Consider the following 21529-nt stretch of genomic DNA (forward strand, 5'->3'; position numbering starts at 1 on the left):
GGCACACGCCATTAATGCCAGCACTCAGGAGACAGGCAGGCAGATCTCGAGCTCAAAACCAGCTTAGGGGGTTGGGGATTTAGCTCAGTGGTAGAGCGCTTGCCTAGGAAGCGCAAGGCCCTGGGTTCGGTTTCCAGCTCGAAAAAACCAAAAAAAAAAAAAACCCAACTTAGTCTACAGAGTAAGTTCTAGAACAGTCTGGGCTACACAAAGAAATTTGGCAAAAAAAAAAAAAAAAAAACCCAATACAGGACAGCCTGGTGGGGAAGCTTATATCGTTCTTTCAGAGGTACTGAATTCTAATGCAGCACTCAGGTCAGCTCACAAACACCTGTAACTGCAGCTCCTCCAGTAAGACGCACTTGTGTGTGCATGCACGCCCCCGACACCCCCACATAACAGTAAAAATAATAATATAAAATAGATGTCAAAATGTGCCACTTGGTACTTAAGACAGATTAGTATAAACGAATGTCAAGTCAAACAGCCCAGTCCCATGCAGTCCTCTAAAGCCAAGTTGTGGGAGATGAGAACTGATGAGAAAGCAAGCAAACAAGACGGGAAGGCTCCTGTGACGTGTGCAACTGAACAGTCCTTGTGTGTGGGCACAATGTAGCATCCATGCTGGGTTCTCAGGACACAACACATGAGGGCATCACAAGTCTCACACGGAAGCCAGTTGTGCATGCCTGGAACCTCAGTCTTGGGGCGGTGAGACAAGAAGACCAGGAGTTGAAGGCCAACCTTGTGTGGCCCTGCCCAGAAAGCAGAAAAGCACTTGTGTAGGAGTGTGGTGTGGCTTCGTCTCCTGTATTTTTCTGGACCTGCTGACTTTGCCTTTGGCACCCCATGACTGTTCTCAGCATTTCTCATGCTCTCAAGAATACTCAGCACGAGTCTGTCTCCGCTATCCCAGGAGAGATGAGAAGGTGGCGGTTGCCTTGTTTTGTTTTTCTAGGTTAATTTTTGCATCATTTTTCTTGTACAACTACAACCTTATCTCTGGGAAATAGACGTAAGTAGAGACACCTGTCTCAGGGTTCTTAGCATCCTGTGTCTGCAGAGGAGTGAAGGCAGAAAGCTCAACCTGAGCGTGAGGTTGGCTGTTCTTACTTTCATGAACTATGTGATTTAAACCATGCAGGTCAAAAGGACCCCAGAATCAACTGAGGAGGTTGTCCTTACGCTCTAGATTCAACGGCGGCTCCTGCCAATGCTGCCTGTGTTGCAAAGAAAGCAGAAAACACCCTGACACCTTGATCTGAATGGACAGATTCACATGCAGATGCCAAAGGGGTGTTCCAACCGCAAAGTAAATAAAGAAAATTAAAAACCTGCTCTTAAACAAACAGAGAAGAAGCAGTGTGGCCCTACACCAGCAAACCTTAGATAAGAGTGGAATTCTGTAATTTATAGTAACGTCTAATACTTCTTTAGAACTCCATTAATGTTACAAAGCAGATCTGATCTCTTTTTCATAAGTACTGTTACTTGGCAACAGATAGGTATTAGAATGCACAGGACATGTATTGGGAGTGGCCTGCTCTGCCGCTGGGCAAGGCTGTGAAGGAACCACGTGCCACCAGCCTCAAGGCCCACTACAAAGATCACAATGGCTGGTTAACCTCACCAACACACCGGGGGAGGACCTACATCCTAACTTCTCTTGTCTGCACATTCACAACACCTAGGACAAGGGACAATTGTGTGGGTGACTTATCTTCCCAGACTATGACCACCCCAGCCCAAAGGCCAGCATTCCAGGAGAGAAGGAATGAGGTAGCCAGAGATTTAGGTGGGTCTGCGTGTTGGCCTGACATGGCCTTCCCAGGCTACATCTGAGCAGAGATCTCTGATGGCCTGAGACTAGGGACAGTTCAGAACACACAGTCATTTCTAGTCTCTGCAGGGCCCAGGCAGCATCCTGCAGTAAAGCTGCCCGCACCTCTGCAGTCAGGACATTACTTCCACTCCAGCCTTCAGCAGCATGAAGCCTATGGCTGGCAGTAGTAAGAGGCATACGACGTACTCCAAGGCGTGCTGGCCCAGTGCTCACACTGCCACGAGTCCTTTTAGTGCACCCTAGACTTCAGGAGTGATCAGTATTCACCCGAACCACCAGAAGCCAGGTAGGGTTGGACTCACAAGGTCACCACTAACTAAAGTCATCTGGGATGCTCTCTCAGGGAGCAGGGGTTGGAGGCGAGGCGAGAACTGGTTCATTGACCCTCCCCGGCTCACCTGAAGCAACATCCGAGGTGCTCAAGTACAGAAGGGCTGCACCCAGGAGCAGCCTGGACTTTGGATATTTTTCTGGGAAGAGAGTGGAGTAGGGAAGTAGGCCCCTCCCGGAAGCTTCAGACTACCCGCTCTTCCTGCCTGAAGACCACTGCACCTAGGAAACCTAAGCTCAGCCTCCCTGTGTGAGGCTGAAACCAGCATGTGGCCTCCCTGAATGCCCCTGAACGTGGCCATGCCAGCTCCTGACTAGAGCCCACCATCTGTGGCAGCAGGTCTGGTGGAAGACTGGCAGGCTGTTCGTCTCTTCTGAATATGCGTGCATCGGTATGAGTTAACCTGTGGTGGAACATGGTCTCATCTCAGGTCATGGTTACAAGATCTCTTCCGTTTTATCATGGCTCCTCCCATCTCATTGACCACATATCCCCTGCAAGGCAGAAGAAAAAATCCACACTTTTGAGTTCCTAAACATCCAACTTGGATTTGTTTTTTTTAATAAAATTTAGTTGGGTTGAACCCAAGTGATCTGATCACACATTGCTACTCCTGGGATAAGTTTTTAAGTTTCTTCTATAGTTTATGCACTTAAGTTAGATTCCTAAAATACTCTCATATACATACAGAAAAATAATCTCTCAATGAGAAATCACATTTTACAATAACAAGTGTTCAGACTAGAGAATCTGTTGTTTACGCAACATTGAACAGCATAGCCTCTTACATACTGTATATACATAGAATCGTCATCCCCAAAAACATACAGCAAAGATTTCATGACAAGCCACATACAGAACACAATCTTTTTCACATTTTATAGTGGGTCTCTGTCTTTTTCTTTGTTGGAAAATGCACAAAATGCAGAACACCAGGAGCTGTGTGCTGGCTGTCAGACACAGGACATCTTGTGGAGGGTTTCCCCCTCTCTATGGATGTGTGCACCTGTGTTCACCATGGCCAACGCCGCAGAGCGGAATAGCTAAGACGGTACAACACAGGCCAATGATAGCCCGCACCCCGTATGCACCGAGCCATACAGAGGGGCAAAGAGGACTCAGGCTTCAGCTCGTGGGCTGCTGTTGACCAGATCTGAGGTTGACCTCTCAGCTCCAAGGTATTTGGGGCCATTAACAACAAATGCTCAATTAAATGCACATCTAACCATTGAGCATCATCAACTACGATCTCTTGAATGTTCTGACAGCAATATTCAGCAAGTAATGCTTTGAGAATGTTGATTGACAAAATGTATCCCAAAATATTCATTCATTAAAATGGATGCTAGCACAATAGTGGTCAGACGCCTCTAGGGAAACAGTCTACTTTCATTTAAGACGATTTAAAGCCATGACAGGCGAGCCTTCTGTGGGTTTCCCTTCTTAGTTTCTGCGTTCCTAGTTTTGAAAGAGGGTCTCATGTAGCCCAGGCTGTCCTTAAGCTCCTGATTCTCTTGCTTCCATCTCTGAAGGGCTGGGATTACAGGAGTGGAATCAGGAAACAGAAGAAAGATTATTGCTCTGCATGTGTGCACATGGGTCTACATTGCAAAAGGCAAACAGAGCCTGAAGGCTTGGAGCATCCAGCACAACACAGGCTGCACAACAAAGCAACATGGACATGGCTTCCAGGAGCAGCCCCCCATAACTTCTGGCCTCCCCAGAGCACTGGGCTTCCAGAACATAGAGGTTACACATACAGCAGAGTCTTTCTTCTTTGCTAACACATGGGGGATCTAGCATGTGAGAGCCCTGCCTCGTGGGAGCAAACTCTCAGACACTTGGCCACTAGAGCAGACAGGCAGCTGGCTCCAACCACTCCTCTCCAGAAAGCAGTATCTAAAGGAGCAAACGGCCAGTCATTGTCAGGGGCAGGGACACTGAGCCCTTCTAGGCTTTTCTCCATTAAAGTAGTTTAGAATCTCCTCTGTGACACCAGAAACAGGGAGACCAGCCCTTGAATAGGGGAAAGGTTTTATTTCAAAGCAGAAAATTTAACTTTGAAGACTCAAAGGCCACTTGATATCCAGAGACACACCCTGGACCAGGACCTGAGAAACCATCAACCTTCAGTTGACAATTCCCCGTCCATTCAGGGCACTTTTGGTTGTGAGCGGAATTCTACATGCCCTAATTGTTCTAAACCGTACTGTTAAGGGATAAAAGAGTAGTGTTTTGGAAAACAGCATCACTTTCTAAGAATGCACGAGGCCCTGGCTTTAATCCTTAGCACTGCAGAGAAGAAAAAAAGAAAAGAAAAGAAAGAGGGAGGGAGGGAGGGAGGGAGGGAGAGAGAGAGGGAGAGAGGGAGGGAGGGAGGGAAAGAGGGAGGGAGGGAAGGAAGCAGAATGGATGGTATGTTTCCATCTCAACTCTGTGCAGCTTGCCAGGGAGACCTTTCCAAAGAAGAGACATAACAAGCCCTGCTCCATTTGCAGTGTAGTCAAGGCCAGCTCCATGGTGTTGGAGACCCCCAAGCAGCAGGACCCAATCTCAGCTCAATTCTCTGTTGCCACTGCTGAAATCTCCAATCCATTTGGAACAAGAAGGCCACCATTTTTATTTTTGCACTTGGCCCACACATTACCAACTGCTCTTGAATGCGACTTGGGAAAGGGTGGAACAACACATTTCCTGTCTCCTTCAGTGGGACACACAGTCATTCCCCAATGCCTGGTACACACAGACACACTCACAGACACTCCATGATGCATCCAGCGGCTGCACCAAACCACCATTTGCCGCTTAAAATGTCCAAAATTGAAATCTTCGGGTAGAAAATCTGCTGTCCTACCAAGTAGGGCGATCCTGTCTTGTGGGGACAGAGGCCTCCTTCAGGCATCCAGTCCTTTTCTGTGGAGAACTGAATTGCAATGTTCCCCTCTGAAGTCGGCACAGAAAAGGCAAGGAAACCGCAAAGGGTCTCTGCTCAGCCCCAGCCCCAGCCCCAAACCCCAGCAGGCAGGAACACTTTCTCAGTAGATGCCCAGCAGTGGGTTCTCGAGACCTTCCTTCGCTCACCACTTCTCTGGGAGAGTGCTGGAGCACTACAGCCCGGGCCTAGCCAGCCCACCCCACCACCACCACCCCCTTTCCCACTAGGAAGATCCTTGAGTCATACAGGAGCAATGCTACTGGGATGCAGCAGGGGGCGCCAGCACCTTGACCCTGCTAATAGAACCATCTAGGTAGGAATAGCCCCACAGTGCGGAAACTGCAAACAGAAAGGCAGCTCTGCCACACTCCCGTTTGACTGAGGTCCCCACTGTTTTCACTGAGCACAGGAGATAGGACGAGAATGACGAAAGAGTATAGCCGGAGAGGCAGAAAACCACAGATGCAGCTCTCGCAAACGATATGTATACGGTGACTCTAAAAGAAGAAAGGAGGAATTTCCACAGCAGAAAAAGGAGCCTTGGTCACTGGCCAGCTCTCCAGAAATCCCAGAGGGATGTTGGGAAATTTGAAGGCTGACAGAATAAGCTCTCTTCTGAATGCAGCTCTCCTTGGTGGACTTTGAACACTATAATACTCATCGCTGCGATAATAGACTCTAGACTGCTCCAGAAAAACAGAACAGATCCCATTAGAATATAGCCTAGGCCCTGACACAGCGTAGGGGCAATTCACCCTGAAATAGGACAGTTCTAGAAGAATTATACGCCAAAAAATAAATTACTGGCTCCTTTTACAAAAGGAACTAATTAGGTCTGTGTATGAGTTAGTTGTTTGGTGGAGATGAACACTAATGTTTCCGTGTGTGTGTGTGCACGCGCGTGTGTGTGTGTGTGTCCGTGTCCGTGTCTGTGTGTGTGTGTGTCTGTGTCTGTGTGTGTGTGCCCCCCTCCACACATATGTAAGTTCAAAAGTTCTGACCTTGTCAGCACTGAGTGTCCTGTTCCTGATCCTTCAAAGCAGGATGTCTTTAGAACTCACCAGCCAATTCTGCAGGGCAACACCCACACTCAGTGTGCCACACCACCAGGGAGCAAGCCCAAAGATACCCCTGTCTCCATGTCCCCAGCCCTGGGACTACAGGTACACATTACTGCTCTGGCTTCTTCATGTGGGTGCTGGGATCAAACTCAGGCCCTCAGGTGAGCAGGGCAAGGACTTTGCTGACTATCTTCCCAGGTATTGAACATGAATTTTATTTTATTAAAATGACTTAAAGTAGATCTACAAGTTGGTTTGAAAGCCACAAAGGAGGTCCCTTCTCTGCCCCCCAGCCCCCAACAGGTGGCCTGGATAGGGTAGGGACCCCTTGAAGGAACAGCACACTGTCAGCATGGCTCACCATGTCTTGGCCCCTGACTGCAGCCTGCCAGTGTGCTGGCATATGAGTTTTTTTTGTTTGTTTGTTTTTTGTTTTTTTGGTTCTTTTTTTTCGGAGCTGGGGATCGAACCCAGGGCCTTGCGCTTCCTAGGCAAGCGCTCTACCACTGAGCTAAATCCCCAACCCCGACATATGAGTTTTAATGCTCCCAAGTTAGAGAGCCTGGGGCCTCGGTCATCTTTCTCACAGGCTGCGTTTTCCATGCTTCTCAAGGACAGAATCTTCTCCTTACAGAGAGGAAGTCATTATAAACCTCAGTTGATCCTTCGGACCTACAAACAGAGACCTCACGCAATGCCCTGTGAGGAAATGATCTCTAAACTTTCTCTTCCTCTAGCCTGACTGCTTTCCAGGTTATCAGGGAACAGAGAAGAGGAGGAGTCTCTGTGCCAACAGCCAGTCACACACTCCAAGTCAAACCTAACGAGAAGTCTTCATTATTTGCTTGATAGCCCGTCAAAGGGCAAGGTTCGTTAACAGAGGTCATCCAACATAGAATGCTATGCCCGAGGTCTGTGGGAACTTGGTGGCTCTGGGGGGCTCCTGCACTAGAGGTCTAAGTCTCCATGACAAGGGGGACAGGGAGGCTATATATGTGAATGCCTGGAATGTGTGGGTGGCAGGGATTGTGAGTCTCTTCTCCGAAGATGTGGTCCCCTAAACCCCCACAAGGAGCGCATGGCAGTGAGTGAGCCCTGCCTCCCAAGTGGCCCTCACTCGGCCCTTCATAACCTGCGAGGAACCAGTTAGTTAAAAGTCTGTTGACTGCCTGCCTGCCTCTGTCCTCCCTCCCTGCCTCCCTTCCTTCTTTCTCTCTTCCTTTTTCCTCCTGCTTTACAGCATGACCTTGGCCCCGTGACCCTCATTCCCTGCATCCCTGCAGAACAGTGTCCCTCGGGAGGTAGGCAAGCAATGGAGTTGGGAAAAGGGCAATCGCTTGAAACTCCAGCACATAAGAGGCAGAGACAGAAGGATCCTAAGTTCAAGGCCATCTTGGGCTACGGAGTCAGGTCTTGTCTGAAAATAAGGAAGAAATGTTCTCTGTGGAGAGAGGTTTCGTGCTTGCCATCCAAGAATAGAGATGTATTATTACAAAGCTGAACCCAGCATTAAGCTATCCATCCACCTGCTAGGGGAACAAAACATGGACGCTGCCCAGAGACCAGGATGGACCCTTTGGGACAAGTGGTGCATGAAGGAAGCCCACGCAGGAGCTTCTGCCCTCAGAGCTCTCAGGGTAATTCTCGGGGATGACTGAGGGTCAGGAAAACCCCTTTCTGAGTGAGAGGAGGTCAGAGTGTGGGAGGGAGTGGCAGTGTGGCCCACAGAAGAGGGATGCCTTTAGGGGTGTCTGAAGGGCTGGGTCAGGATGCCGGACGGCACAGCCTAGACAAGCATTTACAAAGCAGACAGCTGAGACTCTGACTCCTTGTTGACAAGGACATGTCATTTGTAGGAAGTGTAGCCTAGCTGGTCAAAAAGATAGACGCAGAGGAGAGACTCAAGGTTTGAGACCGGGTATCGCCCATGGATCACAACAGGACTCCATATCAACAGAACCCAGGAGTCACAGCTGGGTCTGACGGTCAGCCCAGCTCATCCGGAAGTACAATCGGTCACAACAAATGATAGTCGTAGATGCAAGGGCATCAATCCAGATCTGTCAACCCCCAGGATAACCCAAGGGTGTCCAGTCGAGTCACCTGGGGAAAGATTCACAGACTGCATTTACATGCTGCAATCGTGGGATTCTATGAGTAGGAAACCTGGAACCTACGGGGTCACCAAGCATGCCTCAGCCTTCCTGCAAGAACCCTGATGTTCAACATCATATTCCTGTTCAACACGGAAGGGGTAGGGGAAAGGGACGTAACGGTGACCCTACACTAGCCATTTACACACGCAATGCTTGTGGTTCACACCACAGGAACAAGTCCCTCATCAACACAGCGAACAAAGCCCCTGCTTCTAGAACCGCGGGGAGCATGGGTCACAGGTCTATTTATAGGTTTCATTTAAAACAGTTTCTCAACAACAACGGAAACATAAACGTGTGATGTTTTGATAGTGTTTTCCGCTGGAAAAGTAGTAAGCCAATCCAGTTCACGCTTGAAGTTAAAGTCTACCTCATGTTCAGTTGAAAGCTGCTAACTGAAGAGTTTATTGGCTTGTTTCAAAAAAAAAAAAAAATAGGCGTGTTTGTTGTTCTTGATACAAAAGTCAACACTATCTTCCATAAATAAATACGAAGTTCTTCTCGGAAGTATGAAATGTAAACTGTTGTCCTTTGCCCCGTACACATTTTTGAGAAATCACTCAAAACACACATGGAGAGGGACCTTCTGGAGTCACATGGAGCATTCAGATTTCAGCAGAGTGGCTATTCTGCCACCGAGACACTATCATTTACAGAATACTTCTTCTAGAACCCTACCTAGTTCAAATCCGAGGACCTACCGTAAAAAGGAACACCACCTAACGCAGGTCCAGGAGCCAGAGACATGCAAAGACCGGGTCACGGCCACAGACAGGATGCAAACAAGGGAAAAAAGCTCGGCCTGCACGTCTCCTTAGCAAACCAAGTTATTATCTAGACAACCAACCTATCTCTTAGCATTTAAGGGGAAGAAAACTGAAGAACCCAGACGGAAAGCTTGGCCTATGGTCATACTCTCCTGACTCTGGCCCATGCGTTGCCCAGGACCGTCTCCCATCTTCCCACCCCGTGAGGGGTTCACGTGTTCCCAAGGTCTTTCCCCCAACCCAGTGACGCATTTTCTTAGCGTCTCTCCACACCTCCTATTTCTTTTTCAAACTTCATCCGTCTAAGGTAAGACTTCCTGGTGCGGCAAGGGGTTGGGGTGGAGGGTGACCATTAAAGACTGGTGTTGACATTTTTCACAACAGTCTTTCAAGCACAGAATGGGCTCAGGCAGGACTGGTCACCAGACAGAACTTCTCATGAAACATCCCAGGGTCTCCAAGCCCAAGATGCTCTGACAATAGCTGGCAACCAGGACCCCCAAGGTTGTCAAGCCTTCTCAATGACCCGAAGTGGGACCTGACAGAACCTCACAGATAATGACCTTTTGAAACATCTTCCAAGCACACCCAGAATCAGAACAGAGTCACCCCATGGTATACCAGTGTGTTTTCACTGATCAACATTAATCAAGTCTAGAAGGGAACGAAAGGTACAGCTCTAACGACACATTCGAGAGGCTTCTAGCAACAGCCCTGCAGAGGTAAGTAAGTCAGTGCCTGCTCCAGGGCCATCGTGCCCAGCATTCAATCTAGGGCCCCGTTTCTCAGTGAGAACTGGGCTTCAGAGCAATGATTCTGTCATAATTGGACTAAACACACCACGTGTGGATTATAGGCCAAGTAGTCTACAAAGGGCTGGTAGAGGTGAGAAACAGGAGACCTACACAGTTCTCCAAAATACAGTCACTGCGTTTATAAATCTATTTTATAGAAACCAGACCCACACCTCCAGTCCAGGCAAGGATCCAAGCTCCCAATGGAACCTCGTTGAAGGTCCTGGATTTCAGAGACTCTAGAAGCCATGACAAGACCATGGGAAGGACAAGGGGAAAGAGAATTTGGATTCACAAAATGAGACATGGTTCAAAGGTCAGGATTGTCGAGAACAACTCCTCACAGCCTCGAGGGGCTTCGTCTTTGCCGTCCCTGTTGCTCCGTGGCCGACCACCAGACAGCGTGCCCGCACGGGGCCTTGAGAAGGAAGTCATCTATGATCATCCCAGGGCTGCTACGGCTCATCAAACAACTGCAGGTCAAGGCGGACCACAATCTCTCCCGTGGGCACCTCATGCAGCAGGAGACACTTTGTAACTGGCCCCTTGGAGCCCTGGTCTTTCTTGATGTCGGCCACTCGGATCTCTGTCCGACCCAAAAAATCTGAAAGGGGACAAAGCAAAGGGCAGCTCAGAAAGAGGTCCTGTCTCTAAGACGCCTGCTTGTTACACCGAGACTCTCCTATAAACCGGCACATTCCAGCTGATGCTAAGACCAGCACAACATTCCCAGTGTACTTCCCCATGGAGCTGTCAGGGACATTGCCATGCTAAAACAAGACAAAACAATGACAGCAACAAAACCCCCAAGACTTTCTAATATTCCCAACAAATGTGTGTTTCTGCTATGTGTGTGTTGTGCGTGTGTGTGTGTGTGTGAGATGGGTATGTGTGTGTGATAGGTGTGTGTGTATGTGATGGGTGTGTGTGTGTGTGAGAGATGGGTATGTGTGTGTGTGAGATGGGTATGTGTGTGTGAGATAGGTATGTGTATGTGTGAGATGGGTATGTGTGTGTGTGATGGGTGTGTGTGTGTGTGTGTGTGCGTGTGTGTGTGAGATGGATGTGTGTGTGATGTGTGTGTGTGTGGTGGGTATGTGTGTGTTGTGTGTATGTGATGGGTATGTGTGTGTGCGTATATGTGTAATGGGTATGTGTGTGTGTTGTGTGTGTGTGTGTGATGGGTGTGCCAGCTCTCCTGGTGGATTGTTGCACATTATATACACTTATTGATACCACGTGGTACCCCACAAATAGAATATATTCACTGTATATTTTGAAATATATCAATAGAGTCAAGGAGAACTTTCAGTCAGAAAAAACATGTGCCTTCCAGGCTCACAGACATAAATTTGATCCCCAGGATCTACGTTTAAAACGAAACCCAGAGGTGGGACTGAAGCGATGGCTCAGCAGTCAGGAACACACGCTTCTCCTCCAGAGGACCTGAATTCCGTTCCCAGCATCCACATGGTGTCTTACAACCACTTGTAACTCTGATTCCAGGGGGTCCGACACTTTCTTCTGGTCCTCACAGGCTCCTATATACATATGGTGCACAGAAACTCCTGCAGGCCTTTTTTTAAAGCTAGGCCAAGAGAGTAACTCAGTTGGTAGAGTGCTTGCCTACTATACTGAAGCCTGAAATGAATTCCCAGCACTGTATAAACTGGCTCCAGGCCAGCCTGGGCTATATGAAGTCCTATCTTAAAAAAAAAAAAAAAAAAAAAAAAAAGCCAAGTGGCTCAGACTTGTAAGCCCAACACTGAGGAGGGGGAAGACAGGATAGACAGCAAGTGTAACCAATCAGTGAGCTCCAGGCCACGGAGAGAGTCTACCTTAAAAATCAAGGTAGAGGGCTGGGGATTTAGCTCAGCGGTAGAGTGCTTGCGTAGGGAGCGCAAGGCCCTGGGTTCGGTCCCCAGCTCCGAAAAAAAAAAGAACCAAAAAAAAAAAAAAAAAAATCAAGGTAGAAAATTCCTTAGTGGTGTTATTGAGACACCACACACACACACACACACACACACACACACCAGCAAAATGTATATATTTCTCTTTGACTTAACATAGATGAAACCACTGCCAGGCTCAGGTTCTCAGGTGGGGAAGCATGCACTGCGGGGACCAAACCATGGATGCCCCGAGGGCAGAGAGGGCGGGGCTGAGGACACCCGGAGGTCAAAGAGGGCGGGGCTGAGGGTGCCCGAGGGCAGAGAGGGCGGGGCTGAGGATGCCCAGAGGGCCATATCGCACTCACCGTCTGGTGAGAATTGGTCCCTCTCAAACACAGTGATGCAGAGAACCTCCTGTTCCAGGTCTCTGATGAAGAACTGGCAGTTAGAATTCCACTTAGGGTTCAGCGTGTCCTGGATTGTCTTGGTGATGTGGCACTGAGAGCCCATGGTCACCTCACAGTACGGGTTGCTCTTTCCTGGAGTGAACAAAAGCCCCTGCCAGGTGGGACACGTTTCATTTCGATCCCCCTACACCTTCGCGATTCACAAGTGGGAGATCAGGTGGACCCTCCCATAGTTTGGTAGCACATTCAGAAGAGGAACAAATGCATCAGCAGGGTTCAATTTCAGACCCCTTCGATCTGTGCACATACGTCATTGTGCACTGCATATCACACACGTGTTACGGAAATTATATATATACATATATATAATTATACACATTATATGTATATATGTATGTATGTATAATATACATATATCTTGACAAGTGCTAGAAAAACCAATGCCAGCAGGAAATTTACATAAGAAATTGTACAAATGATGTCAAATTGGTAAAGAGTAGGGGGAGGGCAGAGAACCCGAATATCCTAGACTGTTTGAATAGAATTCACGGGCCCTTACCATGTGACCGACAGGGCTTCAGCTCAATGCCTTCTACCACGTTCACCATCAATCTTCCAATACCGGTCGCTCTCTGGGAACGGACTAAAACACAAGAAAACAACACAAAAAGGCTTCCTTTCACATTCACTTTGATGCCCTTCTCTTCCCAGCACGCTTACAATCTGTGCAAAGCATCTGCCTACTCTTGAAAGCAAAACCCCTCCTGTGAGGCTCTTGCCCTTGGATTCCGCCCTTCATCCATTACTCTGCAACCTGCCTCGCGCCTAGCCCCATTTCTGGCGCTGGGACACTAGGATGGACTCCGTGGCCCTCCCGCCCCAGTGTCTTGGGCCCCGTGGCACATTACCCAGATACGCCTTCTCTCGCTTCTTTTTCTCCGTCTCTATGTAGAGCTCAGATGCGGCCTTGATTTTCTGCACCCAGGCAGTCCTTGGACCGGAAGAGACAGAATGTTGCCAAACAGAATGCAGTTTTGTTTTGTGTGCTTGTTAGTTGGTTTTTTGAGACAGAGTCCCAAATAGTTTAGTGTAGACTGGTGATAAACTCACTAATTGAGGATGACCTTGAATTTCTATCCTTCCCACCACCCTTGGAGTGCTGGGATCACAGGCCCACACTTCTATAACCAGTTTATGTGGTGCTAGGAATTGAACCCAGAATTCTGCACATTTGAGGCAGGCACTCATTACCCGAGTAACAGCCCTGCCCGTAAGTAATGGACATAGTTCACATTCCCATGTCCGTGAAGAAACTGCTAAATGCCAGGCTGGAGGGGGACAAGCATGTAGCTCCCTGTCCTCCCTCACCCACTGTAAAGCATCACAAACTTGGAGAACCCAGGAAGACAGAAGGGTCTTTTTTTTTTTTTTTTTTTTTCTGAAATCACCCAAGGGAAGAACCACTCCACACTTGGAGGAGCTCGTGGCAGGCAGCGCTTTGCCGAGCCGGTTTTCCCAGGGTAACTTTAGCCAATCTTCCCGCCTGGCAGGAATGTTCTCGGGAATGCTGTTGGCCTTCTGTCAAGCCCACCCTCCAGAAAGCGATCTGTTTCACTTGGCTCCAGAAGAGTCTAAAATAAAACTGAAGCAAAATGCCAGCAACCCAAAGACCCAGAATGCCGTCCTGCGGGCTGGGGGCTGGATTAGTCCCAAATCACCTTCCTATTGGAGTCTACCGCCTGGGAAACGCAGGCCAATCTAAGCAGCTCTCAAGACCTCAAAGGCTGCTGAATAATTCAAAAAAAGAAAAAGAAAAGAAAAAAGAAAGAAAGAAAAAAGAATATTCTCCAGCAAAGCTGATTTCAGTCCATTTTTATTTTGGGAAACTCATGCCAGATGTCTAACTTTTGAGAAGTTCTAAAAAAATAAAAATAGTATATATACTACTTTCTTCCACACAGAGGTGATAACCCTGCGGTGGGGAATGCTGGGACACGTTGACAAGTGCCACCCAGTCCTGGGGAGGGTGGGGCTTACCTCTCATTTATACTTTCTGCTCGGAGCGTGTAGACTCGGTCGATGTGCGAAATGTGAAAGATAGGTTCATCTCCAGAAGGGTCCGTGGGCAATTTTACTAGAACCTCATTTAAGAAAATGGGCTGCAGAGTCATAATACAAAGGTGTTAAAAAAAAAAAAAACAAAACAAGGCAGGGGCTCTGTGTGTGCGTGAGGTGAGCATTTATGTGTGTATGCCTGCCCATGAATGTCATGTACGTGTGCATGTACATGTGCATTGAGCATGTACACGTGTGTGCGATCTAGATGAAGGGTGTGCGGTTGTAGCTCAGCACACACGACTATACCAGAGCATAGGTGCTATTTTTAAATGTGTAGGGTGCTTGGCTTGCTTGTGTCTGTGCAGTGCGTGCATGGCACACAGAGGCCAGAGGAGGGGGTCAAGCCATCTGGGACTGGAGTTACAGATGGCTGTGGACAGCCTTGTGAGTTTTGGGAACTGAACCTAGATCCTTTGTAAGAGCAGCAAGCGCTCCTAACCTCTGAGCCACCTCTCCAGCCCCGTTCATACTGACTTTTACATCAAGCCATATTCATTTTACAGATATAATCCTTACAAGTAAGAAATAACTGTTCTGTTTCCCCGCATTACATCCTAAGCAGCGAACGGTCTTCACACCTAAGAGGGTGTCTCCAGGACTTTCATAAAAGGCTCTGACAGCAGTCCACATAATCAGCCACTATCTCCCAAAATAAAGTGAGCCGCTGCTCCTACGAGAACCCCCGAGGAAAGACACCCCTCCCCCGCCACGCATAGATCAAATTAGAAATTAAAATTTCCCATGGCACAGCAACACACAAACACAATCCTGCACGTATGGGATTTAGCATTCTTCAAAACAAACAAACAAACCTCCCATACAATGGTGGCGGAAGGGAAGGGCATAGATGTTTTAGGGCCATCTGAGGCAGAGTTGAAGGAGCGGTGGGTGCTTCGACTGGTGATGATGTGTTGAGTAACACATGTTTTTGTCATGTGAGACTTGGGGGTTCCCCAATAGGATTGTGTGTTATTGGGAACCAAGGTGGGACACGGACAGCCCACTACTCTGCCTGTTCCGTTTACTCTATCTTAGCTCCTCCCCTTACCCGACTCTAGCCCCTCCCCCTTTCCTATCTTAGCTCCTCCCCTTTACTATCTCCACAAGTAGCCCCAAACCCTTCTGAAATAGACTTCTTTTGGAGACCTCTCTTTCCACGACCTACATCAACCTTACCGTTTTGTACATTTTATACTGCAGGTTAGATTTGGGGCTGAAGACTTTGTCGGTGCTGGAAGAGCCTAAGGGCTTTGTGATTTGGGTCAGCAGGAGGAAGTCATTGAAGAGGAAGCCATACAGCTCTTTGTTGCTCTTGGCCTTGTAGAGCTTCCCGCTGTGCAGAAACTTGCGTGGTCCCAAGCAGTTGGTCACCGAATTGAACACCAGTTGCTAGAAAAGACAACCAGACAGGAAGAAGGAGAGATGTGTTTGTTTCTCTGTTGGAACCCATCAGAGTCAAAGGCTGGACCCTCGCAGGACGGAATCCCACATACAAACCAAGAATGGCTCTAAACGATTCCCGGCAGCAGCTTCTGGAGGCAAGAAAGCCTCCCCTTCTGGGGTTCTGGGTAAATTCTCAAACCTCTCTTCTGGGGCTTCGCTCTAATCTCAGGGTGTGGTGAATGTGTCTCTTCCCTTCATTTATTGAGAAGTGGGGGGCTGGAGAGATGATGGCTCAACCGTTAAAGGCTAGGACGTTTAAAGTATAAAAGAAGAGGGCCATTAGGAAGAAAGGGACCCACTAGCGCCCCTCTTACCTATCTGTTTATGTGGGGCACAACACTGGAGTAGCAGTAGCTCCAACAGGAAGTTCCCACAGAACTCAAACAGTCTACGGTGCTTCTGGAAAGTGGCAGGGCTCTTGTACAAGTGCTACTTTCCCAGATGCAGGGTCCAGACGCCAGGATGAGAGGGACTGCAAATTTTGGTGGTGCCAAGTGACCCCTCAGAGCTCTATACAACAACGCATGTTGAATCTCACCCCATTACTAGTTTAGAAACGGAAGGGGATGGCTCTCTCCCACCACTCACCAACAGTGAGGGCAACTTTGAACCTTGACATAGTGGTTCCAATGTCTACCTGGGGGCTGTCATCTCAGGCCAGCTCATCTGAGGCAAAGGCCCCACTTTTGACAGTAGGCAAGAAGACAGGGCCACAGCTGTGCACAGGCACAAGAAACCAGGAAGTGTCTGACTTTCAAGACCTCCGACTGCCCACACCATGTGGATGTTGAGACCTGAGCTCTGGTCCTCTATAAGAGCAGCCAGTGCTCTCAACTGCTGAGCCATCTCTCTGGACCCTGAGTGTGTGTGTGGAGGGGGAGGTGGGGTCCCAATCGCTCTTTCTCTTTAAAATGTACTTGGGGTTCGGTGTTGAACAATGACACATAAGCAGATAACAAATGATCGTGTGTGAATGAATGAGCCAGTCAAGTAAAGGTTGTGCCTGGTTCCAAACAGAGAAGCCGCTGCTGCCTCCTCAGCTTCCGCAGGGGCTGCTCAGAGCTTTGCTTGTGCACACCCTCACTGCAGATGGTAGGAGGTGGGGCTGGGGAGGGGAGGGCACAGGCCGTCTCCATGCAGGAAGTGCCCTTGGAATTTAGAAGGGGGAGGGAACCACAGGGAAGAAGGGGGAGAGAAACACATTCTGCCTGGGGTTTTTGGAAAACTCTAGCAATCGTATATAGACATGCATGCGAGCATGTGTGTTCATGGATGTATCCGTACACCTCTGTGCTCGGGTCAGGGGAAACACAGGCAGAAAGAGTGAGAGTGGAGGCTGAGAGACAGGAAGAGGAAAATACCAACGAAGACTCCTGTGTGGGTCAGAAGCCCAGAGAATCCACCAACACAAACTTTAAAAAAAAGGAGCAAAATATGAAACACTTTTAAAATTCAAGCTGGTTAAAAAAAATAAACTAAAAAAAATGTGCAGATCCTCAAACCATAATGAAAATGAAGTTACTGGATCAACCACCAAAGGCAGCGTCAGCCCGAGCACCCTTTGGACCTGTTGACCCTGAGCCCCACACTGTGTGGCAGAGTAGAGACAGAGGGACCCCAGGCTGAGGTGATGAACTCAGCAGGGTGACTCTCCAGAAAGAAAGGCAAGGACACTTTGCTGACTCCCGCTACGCTACGTGGACGAGAATGCGCCCCCTGGACCCTGTGCCCACCAGGCCGCTCTCACACAGGACCACAGCTGGGATTCGCTCGTGCGATGTGACCCTCAAACTCCCTCTAAATAAAACTTGGGGTGGCCCGGGGAGCAATCTGCTCAGGGAAAATGCAAGTTCAAACAGTGAAGACACACACAGGGGACGTTCAAAAGACACTCGAGGAGACAAAAAAAAAATCATATTCCAGGGGCTGAGGGTGTGGCTCGGAAGAATAGTGCTCAACGAACATGCAAGAAGTTTGGTGGCTACTGCAGAAAAGGGGATCACTCTACACAGAGAAAACTAAGGGATGAGGGTGTGAGCGCTAGCAAAAACAACAGACAGAAGAGTAGGACCCACGACCGCGGGTACTGGGACTGTCCGATGTTAGAATACATGCGAATATGTTTAAAGTGCGTTAGAAGAAGAGAAGGAGGAAGAAAAGAAGGAGAAAGAAGAGGAGGAGGAGGAAGAAAAGGAGGAGAAGGAAGAGAAGGAGGAAGAAGAGGAGGAAAAGAAGGAGAAGGGAGAGAAGGAGGAAGCATGAACATTTGAACAGGACACACAAAAGAAACCAGGACGTTTGAAAAAATAAATTTTTGGCAGCGGGAAATAATATCATTGAAATTATATGATATTAATATAATTAATGAGCGGAGGAGACACGCTGCTAGGAGAATACGTCCTAGCTGGAGAGGAAAGGGAGAGATTTCCCTCATCCCTTCTGTACCGGCTGCCAGTGCTCAACCAGGAGTGGTCCAGGCCCCGCCCGCCCGGTAGGTGGCTACCTCAGAAAGGCCTTCGCACTGCACGTGCGCCTGGATCCACTCCAGCCGGTCTGAGTTCTCCTTCTCTCGAACTCCCTCGTTCACTTGGGAGCACAGCTCCTCTGCTTTCTCCAGGGCGTGCTTCAGGTGACTGTGGTCGGGGTGGTTTTCAGGAGTGTTTTCCAGGATCTGTACAGAAGACAAGACCCTCGTCAGGACTCTTTCCTCAGTGTAGATGGACCTGGACCCATGGTCATGGAAGTCACAGTGTTTTCCTGCATGGTACCCACCATAGCCATAGCACAGGGTGCCCTGGCCACTGCTTGTTGGCAGCAGCGAGCAGCCTCGGGATCAGTGAGGGCTATACTTGTTGCTTGCAATGAGTGGCTCTGCCCTTGGGCCCTCAGCTCAACCCTAGCCCTCTGAATGTCCCAGCACAAACTCTGTAACCTGTCCTGCAGAATGCTGGCTCCCAGCATGGACAGTAAACCACCCACACAAACATCCCAGACCTGGGGATGCTGCAGAACAGTGCAGCAGAAGGGGCTCGGCTTCTCCTCCAAAATCTCCACTCTGTTTCACTGAACAAGCAACTCAGACAGAGACCAGGGGACTGGCCAGGCATCCCGGCGGGCAGCCAGTGGCTGCTCTTCCCCGGCTCACTTAGCCAGGGGAATCCTGGTGTTGGAACTGAACAGTACCCCGTTAACTCTGGAGTGAGGGTTTAGGAGAAGGCAGGGCACCCCAGGGTGGAGTGGGATAGGTGCCATACCCCGTGTGTTCGTGTGCCCTAGGAAATGTACAGGGCCACAGGCACCTGTGCATCCTGGAAATCAACTAGGAGGTTCCCCTGGGCAAATATGTGTGCTTTGTGTATGTGTGGGGACATGTGCTGGTTTGTACATGCTTGGCCCAGGGAGTGGCACTATGAGGAGGTATGGCCTTGTTGGGGTAGGTGTGTCACAGTGGACGTGGGCTAAAATACCCTAGTCCTCACTGCCTGGAAGTCAGTCTTCCACTAGCAGCCTTCAGATGAAGATGTAGAACTCTCAGCTCCTCCTGCACCATGCCTGCCTGGATGCTGCCATGTTCCTGCCTTGATGATACTGGACTGAACTCCTGAACCTGTAAGCCAGCCCCAATTAAATGTCCTTATGAGAGTTGCCTTGGTCATAGTGTCTGTTCACAGCAGTAAAACCCTAAGACAGAGCACACGTATGTATATGCGCGTGTGCCCGTGAGTGGAGGCCGGAGGACATCCTCGGCTATCGTCTTTCAGGAGCCATCGTCCTTGTTTATGAGGCAGAGTGTTTTGATGGCACCCAGGGCTCACCAATGAGGTGAAGCTAGCTAGAATTCCTCCATCTCTGCATCCCAGGGCTAGAACATACTACCATGTCCTGCTTTCTACACGGACACTGACGTCCCCTGCACTTCACTGGCCAGGTCACCTCCCCAGTCCCCAAATGTGTTTTTCTGAGTGTTCTGTTGTTTTTAACCTGAGCAGAGCTGCCCCAGCTAAATGCAACAGCACAGCCTTACCAGGCGGTTTGCAGGACTGGCCATCCTTCCAGGATGGGGCGTGCAACGAGGGAAATAAAACAGTTTTCACAGCTACCGTGCCATGTAATTGCTGTCCTTACTGCGCAGGTGTCCTGGACTACATTTTTCTTTTATATTGATTGCTATGACTCTAGGTTTGGGGCCAGGGAGATGGCTGAGTCTCTGGGTGGCCGTGCCACCGTGAGAGCTGAGTTCACCCTCTGGAACCCATGGTGGAAGGAGAGAACGGATTCCTGAAATTAAAATTGTTCTCTGACTGTCACATGTGTGCCGTGGTAACGAGCTCTGGGTTCCCAGCACTCACATGCCAACTCAACCCTCTGTGACTCCAGTTCCAGGGCATCCAAAGCCCCCTTCTGACCTCTGAGGGCACCAGGTAGGCAGTCATACATGAGGGCAAAACCCCCCACAGCAAATAAAAGTAAATCCTTAAACAGCTCAGTTATCCTACTTTCCCCAGTCTGTGGTCAGTTGTCAGCCCCTGGGTCTCTCCCTTAGATGCTCCGCGGAGTGAGAGCTGTGTTCTAGTAATACTAGTTAGTGTCTTCCTTCTAGGTATTTTCGCCTCTTTCTTCTTGATTTTACGTTTTTCTCCCTTGGTTAAACTCACTACAAAGCTCGTTTCCAGAGTCGGCGCATAGTTAAATATAGAAGTTCGTACGGGAAGACACTTGCAAATGAATGAACTCAGGGAATCTGTCACTGTGTGGTGTCGGGTGGAGCTGGGTCAGGCTGAGGCTTATGTCGGAGGGAGATTGGTTACACAGGAGGAGCCTGATCAAATTCGTACACTTCATGTACACGTGTGTGTGTGTGTGTGTGTGTGTGTGTGTGTGAGAGAGAGAGAGAGAGAGAGAGAGAGAGAGAGAGAGAGAGAGAGAGAGAGAGACCCACATCCCAGAGTAGCCACGAGCACACCTGCACCCACAGTTAGGTTTCCGAATACCATTCTCAGATAAAGGAACTGATTTCTACTTCCCAGGGTCCCTTTGTCTCCATCTCTAAGGCTCAGAGGGCAGCTAAGCTGGCTGCTCATTTCCAGGTGCGCACACGGAGGAAACACTCGTTCTATTTTCTCTAGAACTAGTTTTCTTGAAAGGGCAGGAGAAAAACAGGTATCTGGTACAGGGAGGAGCCTCAGGGAACGGCCTTCCCAAGACAGTGGTGGGGACAGTCTCTCTCCACCCCAACCCCGTGTGTGTGTGTGTGTGTGTGTGTGTGTGTGTGTGTGTGTGTGTGTGTGTCACTCCAAACTCTGCACACCGGCACCATGCCAGCGCCGGGAAAGAATCAAGAACAAAGCTCTCATTCCCTGGTTTCGAAGCCACTTGGTTGCCATCTGAAGGCTGTATTTTATTAGTCTTTTTCATGCAAAACATTTTTCCCCTCCCAGCTACCAAGCAGATGGCTTCAGCACCACGGGGACACATGGCTTCCACACGTCAGCTCCCAGGTGCACTGGCTGGGGAGTCTGTACTTGCCTCCAGCCGCCTCTGGCCGCCTCTGGCCACCTCTGGCTGCCTCTGGCCGCCTCTGGACACCTCTAGCTGCCTCCAGCCTTCCTCTGTTCACAAAGGCACAGGGGCCACACTTACGTTTTTAATGATCAGTGGGTATCTTGTGACACGCTGCATAGGTTTCAGTATGAAGCTGGACAGTGGCATGCCTTTGCACCGAGGGTCCATTGCCAGTCTCTGAAAGAGGAGATTTTTTTTTTTTTAATGTGCTTCAGAAGTC

At 49.1% G+C, this 21529-nt stretch overlaps 1 protein-coding gene across 1 annotated transcript in view; it reads right to left on the minus strand.

Moving 5' to 3' along the window:
* Positions 1 to 9717: 9717 nt before the first annotated feature.
* Positions 9718 to 21529, minus strand: part of Itsn1 (intersectin 1) — a 176310-nt gene continuing 164498 nt past the window's right edge. The window contains exons 33-40 of the mRNA XM_032900414.1: positions 21388 to 21486; positions 18251 to 18418; positions 15481 to 15693; positions 14224 to 14345; positions 13095 to 13177; positions 12746 to 12829; positions 12145 to 12318; positions 9718 to 10491 (exon numbers count right to left, since the gene is read on the minus strand). Coding sequence (XP_032756305.1) covers positions 10343 to 10491; positions 12145 to 12318; positions 12746 to 12829; positions 13095 to 13177; positions 14224 to 14345; positions 15481 to 15693; positions 18251 to 18418; positions 21388 to 21486 — 1092 coding nt within the window. The 3' untranslated portion in view covers positions 9718 to 10342. The remainder of the gene's footprint in view (positions 10492 to 12144; positions 12319 to 12745; positions 12830 to 13094; positions 13178 to 14223; positions 14346 to 15480; positions 15694 to 18250; positions 18419 to 21387; positions 21487 to 21529) is intronic.

This window comes from Rattus rattus, chromosome 4, assembly GCF_011064425.1.
Source record: "Rattus rattus isolate New Zealand chromosome 4, Rrattus_CSIRO_v1, whole genome shotgun sequence".
NCBI lineage: Eukaryota > Metazoa > Chordata > Mammalia > Rodentia > Muridae > Rattus > Rattus rattus.